Here is an 18,787-nt window from a genome sequence, read left to right on the forward strand (position 1 = left end):
GGATGGATGGACAGATACATGGATGGATTGGATGGATGGATGGATGGATGGATGGATGGATGGATGGATGGATGAATGGATGGCCGGGTGGATGGATAGATGGATGGGTGGATGGATGGATGGATGATAGGTAAATAGGTGGATGGATGGATGGATGGACGGATACATGGATGGATTGGATGGATGGATAGATGGATGGGTGGATGGATGGATGGATGGATGGATGGATATATGGATGGATTGGATGGATGGATATATGGATGATGGATGGATGGATGGATGGATGAATGGATGGATGGATAGATGGATGGATGATAGGTGAATAGGTGGATGGTTGGATACATGAATGGATTGGATGGATGGACTGATGGATGGATGGATGGATGGATGGATGGATGGATGGATGGATGGATGGCCGGGTGGATGGATAGATGGATGGGTGGATGGATGGATGGATGGATGGGTGGATGGATAGATAGCTGGATAGAAGGATGGATGATAGGTAAATAGGTGGATGGATGGATGTATACATGGATGGATTGGATGGATGGATGGATGGATGGATGGATGGATGGATGGATGGATGGATGGATGGGTAGATGGATGGATGATAGGTGAATAGGTGGATGGATGGATACATGAATGGATTGGATAGATGGGTGGATGATGGATGGATGGAATAGATGGATGGTGGACATTCTTGATAATTTCCTCTTTTTCTTTTTGCTGAGTGGAATCATTTTCAGTGGCTTCAATTAGTTTTTGTGGGTCTTTGTGTCTAGGTGTATTTGTCGCTCTCTTTCTCCACATTTAGCCTGAACGTTATGGTTGAAGTTAAGGGTTAAATCTCACTGAGCATGAGTTCTTGCATTTTGCCATATTTTTCTTTTGTTTTCTCCTATCTTTCTCTCTTCTTTTTCATCCACCCGTCGTTTTCTGCGCATCCAGAAGATCTTCACATCTGGGGAGACTTAAGTGACACTCAGTCAAGGTGCCCTTGAGCAAGGCGCCTCACATGCTCGGAAGCCCCACCCCTTAGCTCAGCGCAACACCCCCCGCCTCCACGAAGCAGGCGGAACTGCAGACCCAAGCAGCTGCAGCCGGGACTGGACCGGGATCCACCACACCGCGCACGCGCACTGATTCACACGCTCCTTCAGCATGGGATCCTTTCCTGCGCGCCGTCTCTAAGCATCCTCGCGGGTCGAAAGCGCATCACGCCTGCCTTCGGGTCTGGGATGGAGCTGGGGGTTTTCGGAGCCATGAAGCCCTGGCTGCTGGTAGCGCTGCTCGGGTTCTGGTGAGTCCGCTGCCCCACAGAGCCGCAGTGCCTCGGCAGTGACGCGGACGCGCTGCGGACCGCGTCTCCCCCTTTGCGGGATCACGACGGCAGTCCGTGCAGATGTGCGGGGTTAACAGCTGCAGCTGGAGGCGGCCTGAACACGGCTGATAATAGAACCGAACCGAGCACCCGCATCTCTGTCAGCTCTCGCGCACGCACGTGCACTGAGAATTGACCACTCATTTCAATTTGACCCTGAATCTGCTGGTGGCTTCTATCAGTCTGCAGCGTTTGAAGCGATTTTTCTACCAGAAGCTGTGTTGGCCCCTCCTCCTGTAGAAGTTGGTTGATGAAGTCCAGGGTGACTTCATGTGACTTCAGTGGTGATGAAGCGCTGAGTCTCCTGGACATTCAACTTCTGTGTTTGCAGATTAGTTTGATACTATTTGTTATTTGAAAATGAAGAAATCTGTTTAAAAGCGGCTTTAAGGATGATAGATTTTGCAGATATCAGCCCCGCAGCCCCCCCCCCCATTACGCTGAAATCTGTGAGGCTGCTCCAGAAACCAGCAAGTCATCAAGTCAGCATTAAACCAACACGGATTTTTTTTTTTTCTGCTGAGCCTCAAAACCGCTGCTTCAGTGTGATGGAGTCAAACACGGCGCCTCCTCGATGCTTCGTCAGCAGAAGCTCACCTGTCTGTAACCCTTCTGCTATCCTAGGCACTTAAACATTGGGAGTTGGGTCATCTAGACCCAACTCCCAATGAACCTTTTTTCTTCACTGATTTGTGATCTTCACTGGTGTCCATGGATTACATGAAATCTTTCCAACTTTATCCACCTTTGTCATGGTAGGGAGAACACGTCAATGTAAGGGTGGGGTCATCTAAGATAACACAAGGGTTAAACACACAAACAAAGGATTGACTATATGGATCCTTGATGGATGTCTGTGTTTTCATTTACTTAGTGTTGTGTCTGAGACTCAAACCCCCACCCTTGCAGTGAATGGGATTCCGTGCTGTTGTCTTTCCACAGTTCTGCCATCAGCCCCAGCAAACAGGAGGACGATGACTATGAAGACGTGCCCATAAACAAGACCTGGGTTTTATCACCGAAGGTCTATGAGAGCGACGTGACTCTGATCCTGAACAAACTGCTACAGGGCTACGACAACAAGCTGCGACCTGACATCGGAGGCAAGTCTACCCGGAAACAGTCTCTGCCGAAAAATTGTTTAGCTTTGAATTCATCCACAAGTTTCATTCCAGCTGTCATCTAGAGAGGATTCAGTCTAAAAGACGGATTACTAATCGTTGGAGTCTCGATCATAAACACAACTCACAAAACGTTATAGGGGTCTTGTTATTCACAACAGTCCTCGTCCTATGTCGTCTGACTTTTAATGAAACACATAAAGTTCCCTTTGATGTTACTAATAATGAATGAGAAGAAACATCATTTTTATTGGTTTGATATTTATTTCTCCAAAAACAAAGGCAATAATAAAATGAGGCCATGTCAAAAGCCGGCGTTTCCACCGTCTGCTGCTCACTAACCTCATGACGATGTTCTGAGGCGTTCCATCTTCCACAAGTGCTACATGCAGTTCTGGCAGTTCACTTGGGGGTGTGGTATGATCATGGGGTTCAGGTCAGAGGTCATTACTGGGCAAACCAAATAAGGATCTCCAACTTCCTGAAGTCCAGCTGGGACGGTTCTGGCGCCATGTGGGGGTTCTGGTGGAATTGGTGGGTGATGATGGTTCTATGATGTCTCTGAGGTAAGAACGCGGTGACTAGACAATAATCAATCAGTTTTGCTCTGACTACTGATGTCTGTCCAGACTGTTGATCCCATAGACTGGAAAAAAATGGACGAATCGAGGTGTGATGTCACCCATAGAAAAAACCATTGGACCCTTGATGGTCTTAGGTAAACTAAGACCATCAAGTGGAACAGAGTTCTTTCTTCTGATCCAGACCAGAGTTTAGGGAAACTTTCACACCTGCACAAATAGGTTCATCAGGAGTGAATCAGACCAGGGCCAGACATGAATCAGACCCAAACCAGAACTGAATTTGATCAGGACTAGACCTAAATGAGACCAGGACAGACTTTAATCAGACCAGGACCAGACCTTATTTAGACCTGAATCATACCATTACCCGACTTTACTCAGACCAGGAAAGGACCTGAATCAGACCAGGACCAGACCTCAATCACACCCAGACCAAACCTGAATCAGACCAGGATCAGACCTGTCAGTATGGTCGCTCTCTTTGTCTCATGTGAAGTAACTTCTATGACTGTAACCTTTTCTTTTTTTTTAAAAAGGACTCTTCACAATTTTCTCATAGAGCCTCTTTTAAGAGTTTTTTGATAGATGATTTTATTTTTTTTATTTTCAGCAGGCAACATTTGGTGGTTGAAAACGGGGCTGAAAAAAAACATATTTTGGGGTAAAATGTGAGTTTTTCTTAAAACGTGCAAAGTATTTTGTAATTTATTCTGGTGGTTCAGATGCCGACAGCAGTTCAGTCACAGGAATGGATGCAAAATAAGTTTGCAGCAAAACTCTAGAAACTAAAGAAAAGCAGCCAAAAAGTCTGATTTGAAGCTTGTTTTTTTGTGAAAAGAGTGAAAAAAATAGTTTTTACATGTAAACAATGATGGTGACGTGTGTCACAGGTTTGGCACTTCTCCTGCCGTGGAGCGTCATTTGATGCTTTGCATGATGGGATTGTGTGTTTCAGTGAGGCCCACCGTGATCGAAACCGCTGTGTACGTCAACAGCATCGGACCAGTGGACCCCATAAACATGGTGAGCCTCCGGTTTTCTTCATAGGAACTAACTTGTTGGCCTTTGTGGTTTAGTGACGCTGTAATGCAGAGTTCCTGTCGTCTTATTGCCAGTGTTGTGTAAATTACTTCTAAAAAGTAATTGATTACTTATTAGTTACAGATTCGAAATTGTAATTAAATTACTTTACTAATTTCCAAATTGAAAAGGTAATTCACTACTTGTTTCTATACTTTTTTTGTCTCTTATACAAATTCTCAAGGGAAAAAATAGCACAAAGAAGATCCTCATGACATCTAAATATAACAGTTAGAATATAAATCTACATTCTAGCTTCCAAATTAATGACAATGAATGGCAGTCTAAACTTTAAAATAACATCCTTAACATTAAAACAAAAATGGCAGTTTCATTTTTTTTGTAATCTTAAATAAAGTTTTCCTTTTGTCAAGAGTTTATTAAGAGAAAAAGGATTTTGACTGATATTTTCTTATTTCTAGATCCTAGCTTTTGATGAGACAATAATCTGCTCCAAAGACGTGGAGCAAAAAGAAGTTAAAACAACTTCAAACTTTCTGAAATGTCTTGAGTGTTGAAAATCAGGGTTTTAAATCTTTGTGAGGATCAAACAGTTAGCTGTGCAGTCCCAGAGGGTGAACGGGAATCCCACCCGGCCGTGAAGGCTCCTGTTTTCTGCAGAGCATGTGGTGCAGACGGCGTTTGCTCCGGCGTGTCTGTTGGAGCAGAGAGCGGCAGCTCCAACACCCGTGCTGACATTCAGAGCCGGCCCCCAGAGGGCCAGCGCTGCAGATCCAGGCGCATTGTTCTCCTGCATTTCTGTATCGCTGCTGAGAAACACAACAGCACTGCAGAAACTGCTCTCTGACTTGGGGGCTGGAGGAGGAGTTCCGTCCCTCACAGGGTGGGTTGTGTCTGAACTGTCTGTGGTGGAAGTTGAAGCCACAAGAAGCTTCCCCCCCCAGAATTTCTGTCGCAGAGGAGACGGAAGGTCGTCTGTTAGAGGCTCACATGAACCAACCAGGAGGCTTCAGCTGCTCAAAGCTGAATCCGGGTGCAGCCAGGTCTTCTGCTGATAGAGTCAGGAAATCCTGGATCTGGTGGTATTCGGGAAAAACTGCTTCTGGAAGCTGCAGAGGCTCAACGCAGGAAAGCATCCAAATGTCCTCCCCTCTCTGGACCGGACTGATGGGGGCTAGGAACTTGATGTTTGACCCTTTCATCTGTCCAACCGGACAGACGGCCCACAGCCTTCTGTCCAGTGTGGCTCTTGATCCGTCTGTGAACCAGAGATTCTGATGTTTCCATAACAGCCCACTCTCACTGTAATGCCTTAGTCACATGCACCCATACGGGGTTAACCCATGGAGGAACTGCAGGTTTTTGGGTTGTCCAGGTCCTGGAGGGTCGCAAACAGGTGGGGCAATCTAAGTAAAATATTAAGTTATAAAAAATATATATTTTTTTTTAAAACATTTAGCTTGCTAACTAAATATTTATTTGGCAAAAGTAACATTAATAAATACACGGATTAAAGGGTTGAAATATGGATTTGAAAACATGAAACCTGTTTTTTTTCTCCTGAAAGAGGCTAAATAGCCAAAAATATTGCTGTTAATGTTTGACTGTGCAGTTCTGTAAACAGCATCACATAGACACCGTTTTTTCTGCAGATATGTTTCTGCAGAGCAGCAGAAGTTCATTTTATTTTTTATTTTGCTGTTCAGACTTATCGGTTGAAATTAAGTCATTCTCCAAGCACTACTTCCTCAGGATTTTCCTTCTTGGTTGTTTTTTTAAACCATTTTCTTTAGTAGAAACATTCACATTGAGTTTTTACTCTATATTTTGGGTTGTTACTCTTGTTTATGGGTTAAAATGAACTTGTGGCCCAGGGAAAATGTTGACACTTTGAATTTCTGCCAAACTACATGTAGAGAAGAGCGCCCTCCAGCCCTTCTGCTGGGTTTTTGTTCTCTGCCCCCACAGGAGTACACCATCGACATCTTCTTCGCTCAGACGTGGTACGACAGCCGGCTGAAGTTCAACAGCTCCATGAAGCTGCTCATGCTCAACAGCAACATGGTGGGCAAAATCTGGATTCCCGACACCTTCTTCAGAAATTCCAGGAAATCGGACGCTCACTGGATCACGACTCCAAACCGGCTGCTGAGGCTGTGGAGCAACGGCAGGGTCATGTACACGCTGAGGTGGGGCCCCGGGCAGCCGCTGCTCCAGTCCGTCCTCCTCTGAATGCCTTTCTGTGTTTTGGGCCTCAGGTTGTCAGAGGTGGCATTTGTAATGACAGAGAGAGCAGGAAGTGGAGCCTGCTGAGCCTTAACTGTCACCATTCTGTTTTTGTCAGGTTGACAATTAACGCGGAGTGCTACCTTAAGCTGCATAACTTTCCCATGGACGAGCACTCGTGTCCGCTGGAGTTTTCGAGCTGTAGGTGGTCAGACGCATTCCCTCTCATTTTCAAACTCCATCCCGACCGACCCATCCAGAAAAGTCCTCTTCATAAAGGCCCACCTGCTTGAAACCGCACCCCTCTGGTGCTCGAGCAGAAAGTGAAGGTCGCCTCATTCTTGTCCGGCCCGTGCTTTCTGTGTCATTCTTCATCTGAATGCCTTGTGCTTTTGCCCCCCTCTCATCCTGATCTGAATCTAACCCTGTAAAGACCATCCCATTCGCCGACAGGCACAGTCTCATCAAACCTCTTCAGACGAGCGGATGAAACCTTCACTTTGAAGCTCTGCCGCCTAAAACTCAAAGCTTTTCTACTCCCAAGAGGTTTCCAAGCCCTGGTCCCACCCAACGCTGACTGTTGTAACAATCGGTCAGAATGTTCCCAGCGTCTGCAGCCTGTGACGCTCCGGGCGATCCGCTTCAGTTCTAGAGAGCTTCAGCACGGCATCTGCATGAACGTGCAATGATCTGGACAGAGCAGGTATACTCTGGTCTGGAAAGTAACATTCTAAAACTGATTCCATGAAACATAGAACATTTTATTAGGATTAAAAGTCACATCTGAAGCTACGTTCCCACCGCCCCCGGCAATGAGCGTTCAAGTCCCCATGTGACCAATGGTGTTTTAATTATGATTTTGATATTTTTAACCAAAATCCCACAACCTAAATGTCTTCATTTGATCGTCCAGCTGAAGCCTATGTCAGGTCACTTCCCCCCCAGTGACCTCAGAGATTCTTCCAGTAGGTCCTCCCATTGTGTCGGCTCCAATTCAGTGTTCAGTGTGACCTGGGCTTCAATTAAAATGGGTGGGGTCAGCATGTCACATGACTCCCACAGTCGCGTCTCCTCTCAGCTGTTCAGCTCAGCTCGATCTGCTCTGAGCACCTTGACCTGCATTTCCACCTCTGTGTGCAGGTCAGGTAGCCATGGTGACGGCGTGGCATCACGCTCACGTGTGCTGTGGTGCACGCCAACAGCATCCATGGCTTTACCAGCGGAAACATGGGGGTAACCATGGTTACTCTGTCTGATCGTGGGTGTGTTGAACTGTTTTGTAGTGCTCGCCTTTAATGGACATGAACTGTCCTGCAGCTCCAGAAACCATGTTTGATTTGGTTCTAATGTCCAGGAACCGTCCCGGTGTGACACAAAGAAGACCCACACCTGCCACCATGATGGCATTTTTACTCATTTGAATACGTTTGATGAGACGTCCTGAATGCCCCTTTGCCTCGTTGAGTGTGTGAAGAAGCCACCGAGACATCTCCCAGCATGCATGTCTGCAGTCCAAGTCGCCTCCTTTACCTTCTTCACTATAAAAAAGAGAAATCTGTGTGATCTGACAAAAAAAAATCTAATTGCTTTGAGGGGTTAACCTCCAACCATCAGCCCAAATCGTCATGGAAACATGTCACTTCATGACAAAAAGAACTCCGGCTGGATCAAATGAAGTGAAAACACCGATTCCCACAGACATCACATGTCCACCCATGAGTAAGAGAAGACCAAAACCCAGCCGTGAAATGTCCGGGAGAACCAGCTAAAATTCTGACGATGTGACTAGAACATGAGCGAGGACCGGAGGAAAACAGGAACATACATTCTAGATTTTGAGGAAATATTGAAAAGGGCATCAATGACACCAAATCAGCTTTGGTTCCCCTCCACCAAGCCTGCACACGTTCATGCTGCAGTTTGACCGAAGGCCTTCTGCCGGCTGCTGCTGAGTGGATCCAGAGACATCATCTGAACAGATCAAAGGTCATTTGTGATCTGCAGTGTTTCCTCGTTGGTCATGGGAGTTACGTTCTAAAAATAAGCCACAATAGGTGAAGGTCACAAGGTACAGCCTTGAAGCATTACAGATGATTTAAGGCTGTAAAACTCTTCACTTCACACTTTTCTCAGACAGAAACGAACATTTTCACACATTTCCCTTGGGTTCAAGGCTGTGTCACAAAGCCACTCTGTCCATTTTGCACATTCCCATGTATGTAACTTTTGTTCTTTCGTGATACATGCGTGATATACGTAAGTGTCTCTTGCGTTCGTCATTCGTTGATGTGCGAAGATGTCCATTGAGAGTTTCAGCTAACGCATCTTTACGTGAATTTGGTTTTGAGTTGTTAAAAATCTTTGGTCGATTGAGAATTATGCAGTTTTTGCGTATTTTATATGCAATAATTATGTAAATCTTGCACCGTTGTGTGTGATTTTTGTGAAATGCATACACAAATTTGTGGCTTTCCACGACCATTGTCTGACCGTGTCTGACAGACTTTTCATGCATGAACCACCGATGTCATGTTTATTTAGCGGATACGGTGCACACATCACGTTTAAATTACGTGATTCACCCTCGAATCTCTAATGAATTGCATGTAAACATCACAATAATTCAAATTCAAATTGATTTTATTTCTATAGCACCTTTCATGTAAAGAAATCATACATACAAAATATTAAAAAAACAAGAACGCTAAAACACCAATCATCAAAATAAATAAGCCTCTCATAATAAAATACACAAAAACAAACACATGTAAAAGAGAAATGACTAAAGAAGAGAGAACCCAGAAGGTGCCGTCTGATCTGCCCTCCTAATCACGCATGACTCATGTTCTACGTTAATATACGTGTTCTTTGCTTGGTTTCTTTGTACTTCTTCCGAGGTTTTAACGTGGTTCAGTCGTGATTTATCTGTGAAAGTTTCACGTTAATTCCACAACTTTTCTCACTTTTTCCACGTTGTATTCACATATGACCAATTTTCATCTGTGCGAAATGCGCAAAATGTAGGTAGTGGCTGTTTGACACGGCTTTCAAACCCTCAAAGTTCAAACCTTGATAGAAAATTAAGTCCAATTTTATAAAATAAAAACACAGATCCGATAAAAGACGTATTTGAATGTGGCAAACTGAACACATTCTATACAGGAGACACAGTACAGAAACTTTATTGACAGGGTCTACAGCCTATCAGGCTGGACCGCGATATAGCGAGGGAACACTGTACTTGAACAGTCTTTGTTCACCAAAGTGCATCACAAGAGCAAACTAAGCAGTAAGCATTGAAAAACACACAGATAGGCTTAGTGTCCTGTCATCTCCTCTCCTCGCCGCTCAGAAGGTCACGCTCGGCCTGACCGCTGGGGGCTGCATCCACCCTCTGACCGCGGTCTGGATGTGGGCTGGCTTCAGAGACTGGCTGAGAACTGCAGCGTCAGCGTGGCTCCTCACCCCTCTGTCACGTGTCTGATGCTGTTCTACAGATGGTTATCCGAGGAATGAAATCATGTACCGGTGGCAGAGACGGGCGGTGGAGGTGGCCGACCAGCGTTACTGGAGACTCTACCAGTTTGCCTTTGTGGGGATGAGGAACACATCGGATGTGGCTCACACTCAGTCAGGTTACTTCAAACTCCCAAAGCTCCGTTGAGCTCCGTTAGCATTTCTCTTTTCATTGTGGTGTTATTGACCTGCAGGGGAGTACGTGATCATGACCATCTTCTTTGACCTGAGCCGCAGGATGGGATACTTCACCATCCAGACCTACATCCCCTGCAGCATGATTGTGGTCCTGTCCTGGGTCTCCTTCTGGATTAACAAGGACGCCGTCCCTGCCCGCACATCTCTAGGTACAAAGTGTTCAATGAATTTTTACGGACTGGAAGGTCCAGTCTGCACAGCAGGGAGTCAAAACAATGACGGGACAGGGCTCCAGACTAACTTTTTTCAGTAGGAGCACAGTGGCCCCTAAGTGAAAATTTTAGGGGCGCAACCAGAAAATTTAGGGGCGCATACCGTAAATCAACATGCTAACCAAATCTACTAACTTCCACTGTATTACTAATAAATACTTTAATAACAGATGCAGAAATTACAATGTGCTGTTTCAAATTCAGTGTCACATTTTATTCTGCACTTTTGAAGATGCAACAAGAAGGTAAACTGACAGCACCATCACTGTCATGACAGTACAAATAAGTAAAGAAAACGGATGGAAATTTATCTTGGTGACACCAAATAGGTGCAGCCAAGATGCACAATAAGCGTGTTTGAGATCACCCTCAACGCTGCGCAGATCACCTGGTGTGAGACATATATTTTTGTTTTTGCTCCAACATCAACTGTCAATCATCGCAAAAATATCGCGAGAAAGGGGTGGGAGCAAGGGGCAAACCTACCCGGACACAGCTGGAAACTAGAGACTACAAAACAATGCATTATGGGACATGTGTCCTGATGGTTTTTGTAGTGGAGTGATTAATTAAAATAATTTAAAATACCAATTCATTAAAAAAGGCTACATACATCACAAAACATTAAAATAATCATAAAATATATAATAACACAGATCATACTAAGGGGGAGAAGAATATTAAAACTAAATTGAATGTTAAGGACAACTCCAACTGTTGTCCTTCAGTCTTGCTGCAGATTCGCTTTCATCTCACAGCCCCCCCGCCTGGTCTCCCCAACGATCCAGGCGAGGTGCCGGTTCATCTCAAACACGTCTATCGTTCAGTGATGAAAGTCAGGCAAGGAAAAAAATCCCTGAACTTTTCTTTGAGCGATATGGCGGGCACAGAGCGAAATTTTGGAAAAATACGTGGTCTTAGATGCATTCTGGTGCATTCTGGCAGCTAGTTATTCACTTCTTTATCAAGAAACTAAGACTAATTGGAGCATCATGATTTGTCATTCAAACCCCTAGTTTGACTCTCCATTAAGGACTTGCTGGTCCTAAAAAAGAATTTGGAAAATTGCTCAAAGTAACACAATCCTACAATCTACGCTTTTCCTTAAAGCTGCAAAACATACAATTGCTAAAATATAGTAACATCAAAGCCCCAAATGGCAAAAAGAACACCAGTAACTATGATATTCTATGAAAATACCTCAGTTATTTATACATTATTTCTGCTTTAGAAATGACTGATGTACAACATCCACTTCCACTGTTTTCTCAAACTATAATTACATCAAAATATGGGATCTGCTTTAAACTATAATTCTATAACATAATACATCAATTCTTTAACACCAATACTAAGTAATCTGGGAAATATCAAAACAAACATACAAACTAAACAAAACATTGTAAACATTATTTTTTAAGGGAGTGCGGGTCCAAACCATCAAATACTTATAATTAATGTTAACTATACTGAACTAAATCATGGTAATTAGGAAATACAAATAAATTAGATAGAGAAATGTATTCAAAATAAAAACTGAAACTCAAAACTAAAATTGAAATTATTTCAAAATGTGGTTTTGAGATTATTTTACACAAAAAAGTATTTGACCTACACTACCTTAAAAATCTTTTTTTTCCAGCCAAGACCACTTCAATTTGTTTTTTATCGTCTTCTCACAACTGAGGTCGTGACCACGCTCAATAATGACGATGCCTGCCATTGTTTTAACACAAATTTGATCGCAAACTCTTCAGATGTGTTTGTGAAAGTTTAGCGTGGGTCCGCCAGTTTTGGTCTCTAGGGAAGCGAGTCACGCTGACCACGTGGTGCAGACAGAGCCAATCAGACCCGTCGACGCATCCGAAAGCAACTAAAACGTCCCGTCATTGGTCAATTAGGCCGGGAAGACGAGAGATGGCCACGACCATAGAGGAAGCGATCTGCGGAGAAATATAGAAAATAAAGCTAAAATTAGCTGATTTCAGACCATTTTTTAATCCGGAAAGCGATTTGTCCGTAGAGATCAGGTCTTTATTTCCCGGAAAGTACGTTCGGTTTGCTCAAAAACCCGGATTTCCGGGAATTCCCGGAAGACTTTCATCACTGATCGTTGCATTTTCCCCACGTATTTTCAGTGAGTCTAAAACTAATGTTGTTTTATCCCGCACGTGTTTAAAGTTCAAGCCCCGTTAGCTGTCACGCATGTACGTGTGGGACATTTATTCTCCTCAGCTGCCCCGACTCCCGCGGAAGCGGCGTGCTTCCGTAACGGCCGTGCATAAACCCTGTGATGCGCCGCCGTGACCGTAATCAGAACCTAAACCTTCCTCCGGGTCTGTGTGACCCAGAGAAAAGTTCAGCACGGACTGCATGTATTTAGAAAATTAGGAGCGAATAAATACGTTCAAAAGGAAAGTAAGGAACTCCTTAGTGTGGTCCGGGGAGGGAGGGGGCTGTCAGGTGTCCTGCTTTCAAACCCTGTCATTGTCCCGCCCCCAAGAGTCATATACCCCACTGTGATTGGTTGGTCAGCTCCGTGCACGACGATGAAAAAGTGTCATTCAGACAAACTGGCGGGCTGCAGTAACATTAAACCTTCATATTAAGGCGGGGACCGCAAAATATCATCTTGGGGGCCGCAAATAGCCCGCGGGCCGCGAGTTTGAGACCCCTGCTGTACACTCTGGCACTGGTACACTAGCCGCAGGTCGGAAGAATGAATCAATAGTTCGCTTACCCATAGTTCAGACGCACATATCAGGTTGTGATATTTGTCTCAGTTTCCTTCCCACAGATGTTTACGCGCGCTCGATTATCTCTAGGCCCCGCCCCCTCCACGCATTTTAGCCACTCAGTGGCTTTCCCTATTCTTCTCACACACAGTGGCCGCCTCACAGACATGCATCACGCGAGAGTGCTCGCGTTTCATGAGTATGTGCGCGAGTGTGTGTGTCTGCCTGCGTCCGTGTGCGTTTGCGTCTCATTGATTATTTCATTGATCATTGACGTGCCCCTTCCACGTTTAATGTATAAAAAATACGAAGGGTGGGGGAAGCAAATTTACTGGTCGCGCATGTGCGATTGGATGTAAAATTCAGTCGCACACTCTCAAATTTTGGTCGCAAAATGCGACCAATTGCTCGCAGTCTGGAGCCCTGCGGGATACTTCCTAGTTTAGCATGCAGGAGGACATGAGACATCACATGAAGTTTTATGTATGAACGTTATAAAAACGCACAGAAACGTCGGTGTCAGTGCGTCGTTTCCGACATGTCAATCACTTGTTTTTTATTCAGTTTGGCTGTACAATTCTAGCCAATCATTTTACCTTTCCAGAAATTGTGGGCGGGTTAATATAAGACTGGGTGAGGAGTGAGTGGGCGGAGCTTCGGCCACAGGGCTGGGGGCGAAGTGACCCAAAGTTGGGCTGTACTTCAAACTAAAAGATTCTCATTGAGCAGGAAGCAGGAACGCTCTGAACAAAGACCGTCGTCGTGGCGATATATGAGTGGAAAATGCGTTCACTTGTGTGAAAACAGATGCGGCGCCGCAGTGCAGGCTGTCAAAAAGAAGGAAATGAAGCATCTTAAGCACATTCAAGCGCTTGTCCTCACCCTGTCCCGCTCCTTCACCCTGTCCCGCTCCTTCTTCACACTTATATGCTTTTTGATTAAAAAATTGGGATGCTTTTTCACTTTTGAAGCACAGATTTGTGCACCGTTCAGACACCGGAACCATTTTTAAAAGAACCATTTTGGCACCAGCACAAAATAAAATCCAGACGGTACCCATCCAAAAGTATTGGAGATTGTTCATTATTTTGTTTTATTTTTGTCGTTTAAACCAGCAGCCATTTGCTAAATTCATCAAGTACATTTTAGCAGTGTTTGAAATAAACAGCACTTCATTTTCTTAACCATACTTATAGAACTTGATTAGTTAAGGCAGTGTCCCAACCCTGGTCCTCGGGGAACATCTTCCTGCAATTTTTTCAATCCAACTCTGTCATGACCGCCATTGTCCGGCTTCTGCAGAGCCTGATGATGAGCTGAATCAGGTGTGCATAAGCAGGGCCACATGGAAAACATGCAGGACAACGTCCCCGCCCCACTGGGTGAAGGTACTTTTAAGTTTTTATGAATACTTAACAATATTTTGTTGTGAAAACCATTTCTTATTTTGCCAAAATTAAAGCAAATCCTGTCAACTTTATTTATAAAGCACTTTTGAAAACAGCAGAGGCTGACCAAAGTGCTTAACAATAAAAGATAAAACAAAAACAACAATCTAAAATGAACAGCATAAAACGAAAGTAGTAAAATTTAACAAAATCAACAAAAATCGCCAGACAGAAAAAGTGATTTTTTAACTTAAAATCATTCAATGACTGGGTCTGCCCATTCCACAAGCTGGGGTCAGCAACTCCAAACGCCCCATCCCCTCTGAGTTTCCGCCGTGTCCTTGGCACATCCAGGAGCAGCTGGTCAGCTGATCTAAGCGAGCGGGATGGGGAACGCGGCTGTAGCGGCTCAGAGAGATCGGGCGGAGCCAGACCATTTGGAGATTTAAAAACAAATGACATAATTTTAAAATGAACTCTAAAATGGACAGGCAGCCAGTGTAGAGAAGCAAGATCTGGTGTGATATGCTCTCTCTTCCACGTTCCAGTTAACAAACATGCAGCAGCGTTCTGCACCAGCTGGAGGCAGGACAAGGACGAGTGGGAGACGCCAAAATAAAGAGAGTTACAGTAATCCAGCCGAGTTGTAACAAAGGCGTGGATGACTGTCTCAAAGTGCTTTCATGATTAAAACGATATGACTTTAGCCAGCTGCCTTAACTGAAAGAAACTGGATGTCACCACCGAACTGATCTGCCTGTCCAAATGAAAACTATTGTCCATCTTCACTCTTATGTTTGTGACAGTAGATTTAATAAAATAAAAGCACTATGAGTTTGCTATGGTAAAAGCAACTTGTTTGTGAGATACAGTTGCAGTTCTTAATGTTTTTCAGAGTCATACCCTTTCATATAATAGTGATTTATTGTCTCTATTACAGTATTGGTCCATGTCGGTGTGTATATCATATCAGACTCTTGCTAATACATAGCTCTAAAAAAAATCAGCAGGTGTTCTTCAAGCAATGCTGAAAAGACATTTTCTTCATTATTCCACTTTATCGCTTTATGAGTTTGAGTTTGTCGTCAGCCCAGCACTTTACATTCTTAATTTACAACAAGCAAAACTGTAAAAAGAACGTCTTTATGAGCGTCAACCTTCCACACAAACCCGCTACAAATGGCGTCTCTATGCTGTACAGCCTGCAGAGGGCCTCACAGAGTAAATGCATGTAACTGCATCTTATCTTTCAAAGCCTGCAGCCTCCTATTATGATGAATAGATCCTAACTCTGGCTTTATTTGTTGCTTTGTCTTGTGCTACACCGAAGGTCTGGATCCTCCAGGTGTTTTTCAGACACTGCATGCAGCAAACACAGTTATGATCAGCTGCTGCACACTGATTGGCTGCTTTCCTAGTTCACTGACAGGACTGTGATAAACATTGACTGTATATGAGAGCTGGACTGATTTTTCCCCTCCCTTGTGGCGTTCCAAACAGGAAGTACCTGCTGCGTCCAAGAAGCCAAAATCCCATGAACTTCTACAGAGAAATAAACAGCTGTTATTCAGTCCTTCTTTTGGTCATAATAACCATTCCTGATCTGATACCTTATTTTTTAAACATGTTTTTGTTCATCTTTTTCTTCTTCTTCATAAAATTTGTTCTTTAGTTTAAGTAAACTGACGAGTCAGATGCTTCAGTAAAAGTAGGGGGTCTCACGTTGAATTTTTTAAACGCTTGTCGACAGATTTATTCTACCCCGCTTTCAAGTGGTGGAGGTTGTGGCCTTCTAACCAGCTCGCTCCCGATTGGCGTGAGTAGTTGCTAAAGAAATGTTGACTTATTGGTTTGGATCAGTCACTGCTTACAGACGTCATCTGGCTCCAACATGGCGGCATCTGAATCGTGAACAAATGGCGACTGATTGACTTCATTTGGTCGTTTCCATGGCTGACGTCGCAATCGCTCAGTCCCGTTCTCTGATGCAGTCAATGGCAATTACATTCCAAGAAGGACGGACGCCGCCTTTGGCACCGTGCACTTGTGGGCACAATGTCCAGGTGGAGTATGTGCACTGATGAGGCAGGGGGGCACTGTAGATGGCGTTGATGGTTTTTAATCCAACTGAGCGTGCCCTTGGTACGCCGCAGTGTGGGCGCCATCGTCTTTCCCTCCTGTGTGGTCAGCAGGTGAGGGGGGAGGTACTGTCATGTGACTCTGGTCTGTCTTTTCTGCTCATGGTGGGGGTTGTGTGGGAGACATGTCTGGACCTGCCAGACTAAAGCAGGTACTCCTTCCTCCATCATGTCTGCCTGACGATGACCTCCAGATTCATTCCCACAGAAGCACTGAAGCTTCGCGATATAGAAACTGCAGGATTTCTCCACGTCACATGTTTCCTGCAGGATATTTGTGAATCAGCCTCCCCCTAAGAAGGTTTTCTGCTGGTCTTGCAGGCATCACAACAGTTCTGACCATGACAACGCTCAGCACGATTTCCAGAAAGTCTTTGCCAAAGGTCTCCTACATCACTGCCATGGACCTTTTTGTCTCCGTCTGCTTCATCTTCACCTTTGCTGCTCTGATGGAGTACGGCACCCTGCACTACTTCACCAGCAACCGACAGACAAAGAAGACCAAGGCAAATATTTCTGCTCAGGTGCGGCTTTCCTCTGTCTTCGATTGAATCAGAGGTGTTGGTGGTGAAACGCTGAAGTGACTGTGCTGGCTCCACAGAACAAAGGCTCCAGCATGGCCAACCTGCGGCCGGGCACCTCCCTGCTGCAGATGAACAACATTGTGCCGTACCACGAGGAGGACAGCTTCGCCTACGAGTGTCTGGATGGGAAGGACTGTGCCAGCTTCTTCTGCTGCTTCGACGACTGCCGCACAGGTGCCTGGCGTGAGAACAGGATGCATGTCCACGTTTCCAAGATCGACTCGTACTCCAGAATTTTCTTCCCCACTGCTTTTGGCCTTTTCAATCTGGTGTACTGGATCGGGTATCTGTATCTGTGAAGTGCAGGGGGAGAAAGGCAGCTGGAGCTTTACATGTGCAATCTTCTGACAGGAACTAAGATGCTCCTGTCTGCAGTGTAAGGGCAGCTCCTTACCTGACGCTGCAGGTGATGACTCTCGTGAAGGAAAATCATTTGCACATATAAAACTCCAGGGAACCACAGAGGAAACGTTGCCATTGAATTTTTAAAGAAAAGAAGCCAAACCGCTTGCTTCTTCTTTTGAAGCTGCTCATTTAGTGAAGAAAAAAAAAGAGAATTGTCATGAAATTATAGCCGGTTGTTTCCTCTTTCACTGCATGCTCCTTCATTTTCCCAGCGGGTCATTTTTATGGAACCTTTAAGGCCTCCATGGAGCAAACCAAATTCTATTTTTCTAGCCGATCCTCTGCAGCGAGCTCCTCTGAGAGGCGGAGCCAAACAGCCATCAGCAACAACCGTGGTTGTTTTTTGCAGAGGCCAGATTTTCTACTGTAACGTGTCTCAGAACGTCAAACACGTGAAAAGTGTCCACCTGTTCATAATTTGTTCCTTGTTGACCACATCACTGGAAAGGCGTTGCTCCTGGATGACTTGAACCAGGTTCTACCAGCCCTGCTGCATGTAGAGGAGCCACTCTGCTGCTTCATCTGCCTGATAGGGGAAAAAAAATAATTTTACAGCATTTTCTTCGAGTCTCTCTGTGCAGCAAAGTAGCTGTTTGTAGCATAGTTTCAATATTAGAAAGAAAGCCGTTTCTGTGTACTCAGTGCTGTGACACCATCTTCAACCCATCAGTGTCTTTTTGGCTCATTTGTGGGACGTTTGTGGGACTGATGCACCAAACAAGGAGAGTGAATTTGAAAAGCAGCTGTGACTGGTGTTGGGGGGCTGTGCTGGAGCATTTCCTGGAGCCAGAACATTTATGGGGGGGTCAGAAGTCTTTGGTAGGGCGACAAATGGGAACAGCAGAGTGGACGGACATTACAAAAGAAAGGTTAAAGGAATGTATTTCAAGCAGTTTTATTATTATTATTAACATCAAAACAGCAGTTCTTTTTGCTATGGTGCTATTACTGATTACTTAAAGAGCTTGCATTGATGATTTTTTTCATTTTTGTCTATAATTATACTAATATTGACTCAAAGATTGGGAAGGCAGAGCTTTTTGCTGGGGGGAAGGTCTGGACTTTTACCAGAACCTTCCTGTAAATCAGTTTAGAGGCAGATCTGCTGCTTTTGGATCCTTGCTCCACACCAACGTTCTCATGAACTAATAGCGCCCCACATCACCATACTTCCACCGCCACGTCTTACTCCTTAAGTTTTGAGTTCAGATGTTTTCTGCAGAAAGTTCCTCTTGTGTCTCACCAGAGTATCTGTCTG

At 44.6% G+C, this 18,787-nt stretch overlaps 1 protein-coding gene across 1 annotated transcript; it reads left to right on the forward strand.

The window, feature by feature from the left end:
- The first annotated feature begins 1,083 nt into the window (after positions 1-1,083).
- gabrg1 (gamma-aminobutyric acid type A receptor subunit gamma1) lies at positions 1,084-18,043 on the forward strand. The gene is made up of 9 exons (XM_004082773.5): positions 1,084-1,300; positions 2,324-2,484; positions 4,042-4,109; positions 6,096-6,316; positions 6,472-6,554; positions 9,851-9,988; positions 10,064-10,216; positions 16,862-17,064; positions 17,142-18,043. The coding sequence occupies exons 1-9, from the start codon at positions 1,239-1,241 to the stop codon at positions 17,421-17,423; spliced, it is 1,371 nt and encodes a 456-aa protein (XP_004082821.2). The 5' UTR covers positions 1,084-1,238; the 3' UTR covers positions 17,424-18,043.
- Positions 18,044-18,787: the final 744 nt, after the last annotated feature.

This window comes from Oryzias latipes, chromosome 22, assembly GCF_053564925.1.
Source record: "Oryzias latipes strain Hd-rR chromosome 22, Olatipes_Hd-rR_3.1".
Lineage (NCBI taxonomy): Eukaryota > Metazoa > Chordata > Actinopteri > Beloniformes > Adrianichthyidae > Oryzias > Oryzias latipes.

Coding starts and splice junctions, on each gene's coding strand:
- gabrg1 (XM_004082773.5), top strand. CDS start 1,239: ATGGAGCTGGGGGTTTTCGGAGCCATGAAGCCCTGGCTGCTGGTAGCG. Junction 1,301..2,323: donor GTAGCGCTGCTCGGGTTCTG/GTGAGTCCGCTG, acceptor GTCTTTCCACAG/TTCTGCCATCAGCCCCAGCA. Junction 2,485..4,041: donor GCTGCGACCTGACATCGGAG/GCAAGTCTACCC, acceptor TGTGTGTTTCAG/TGAGGCCCACCGTGATCGAA.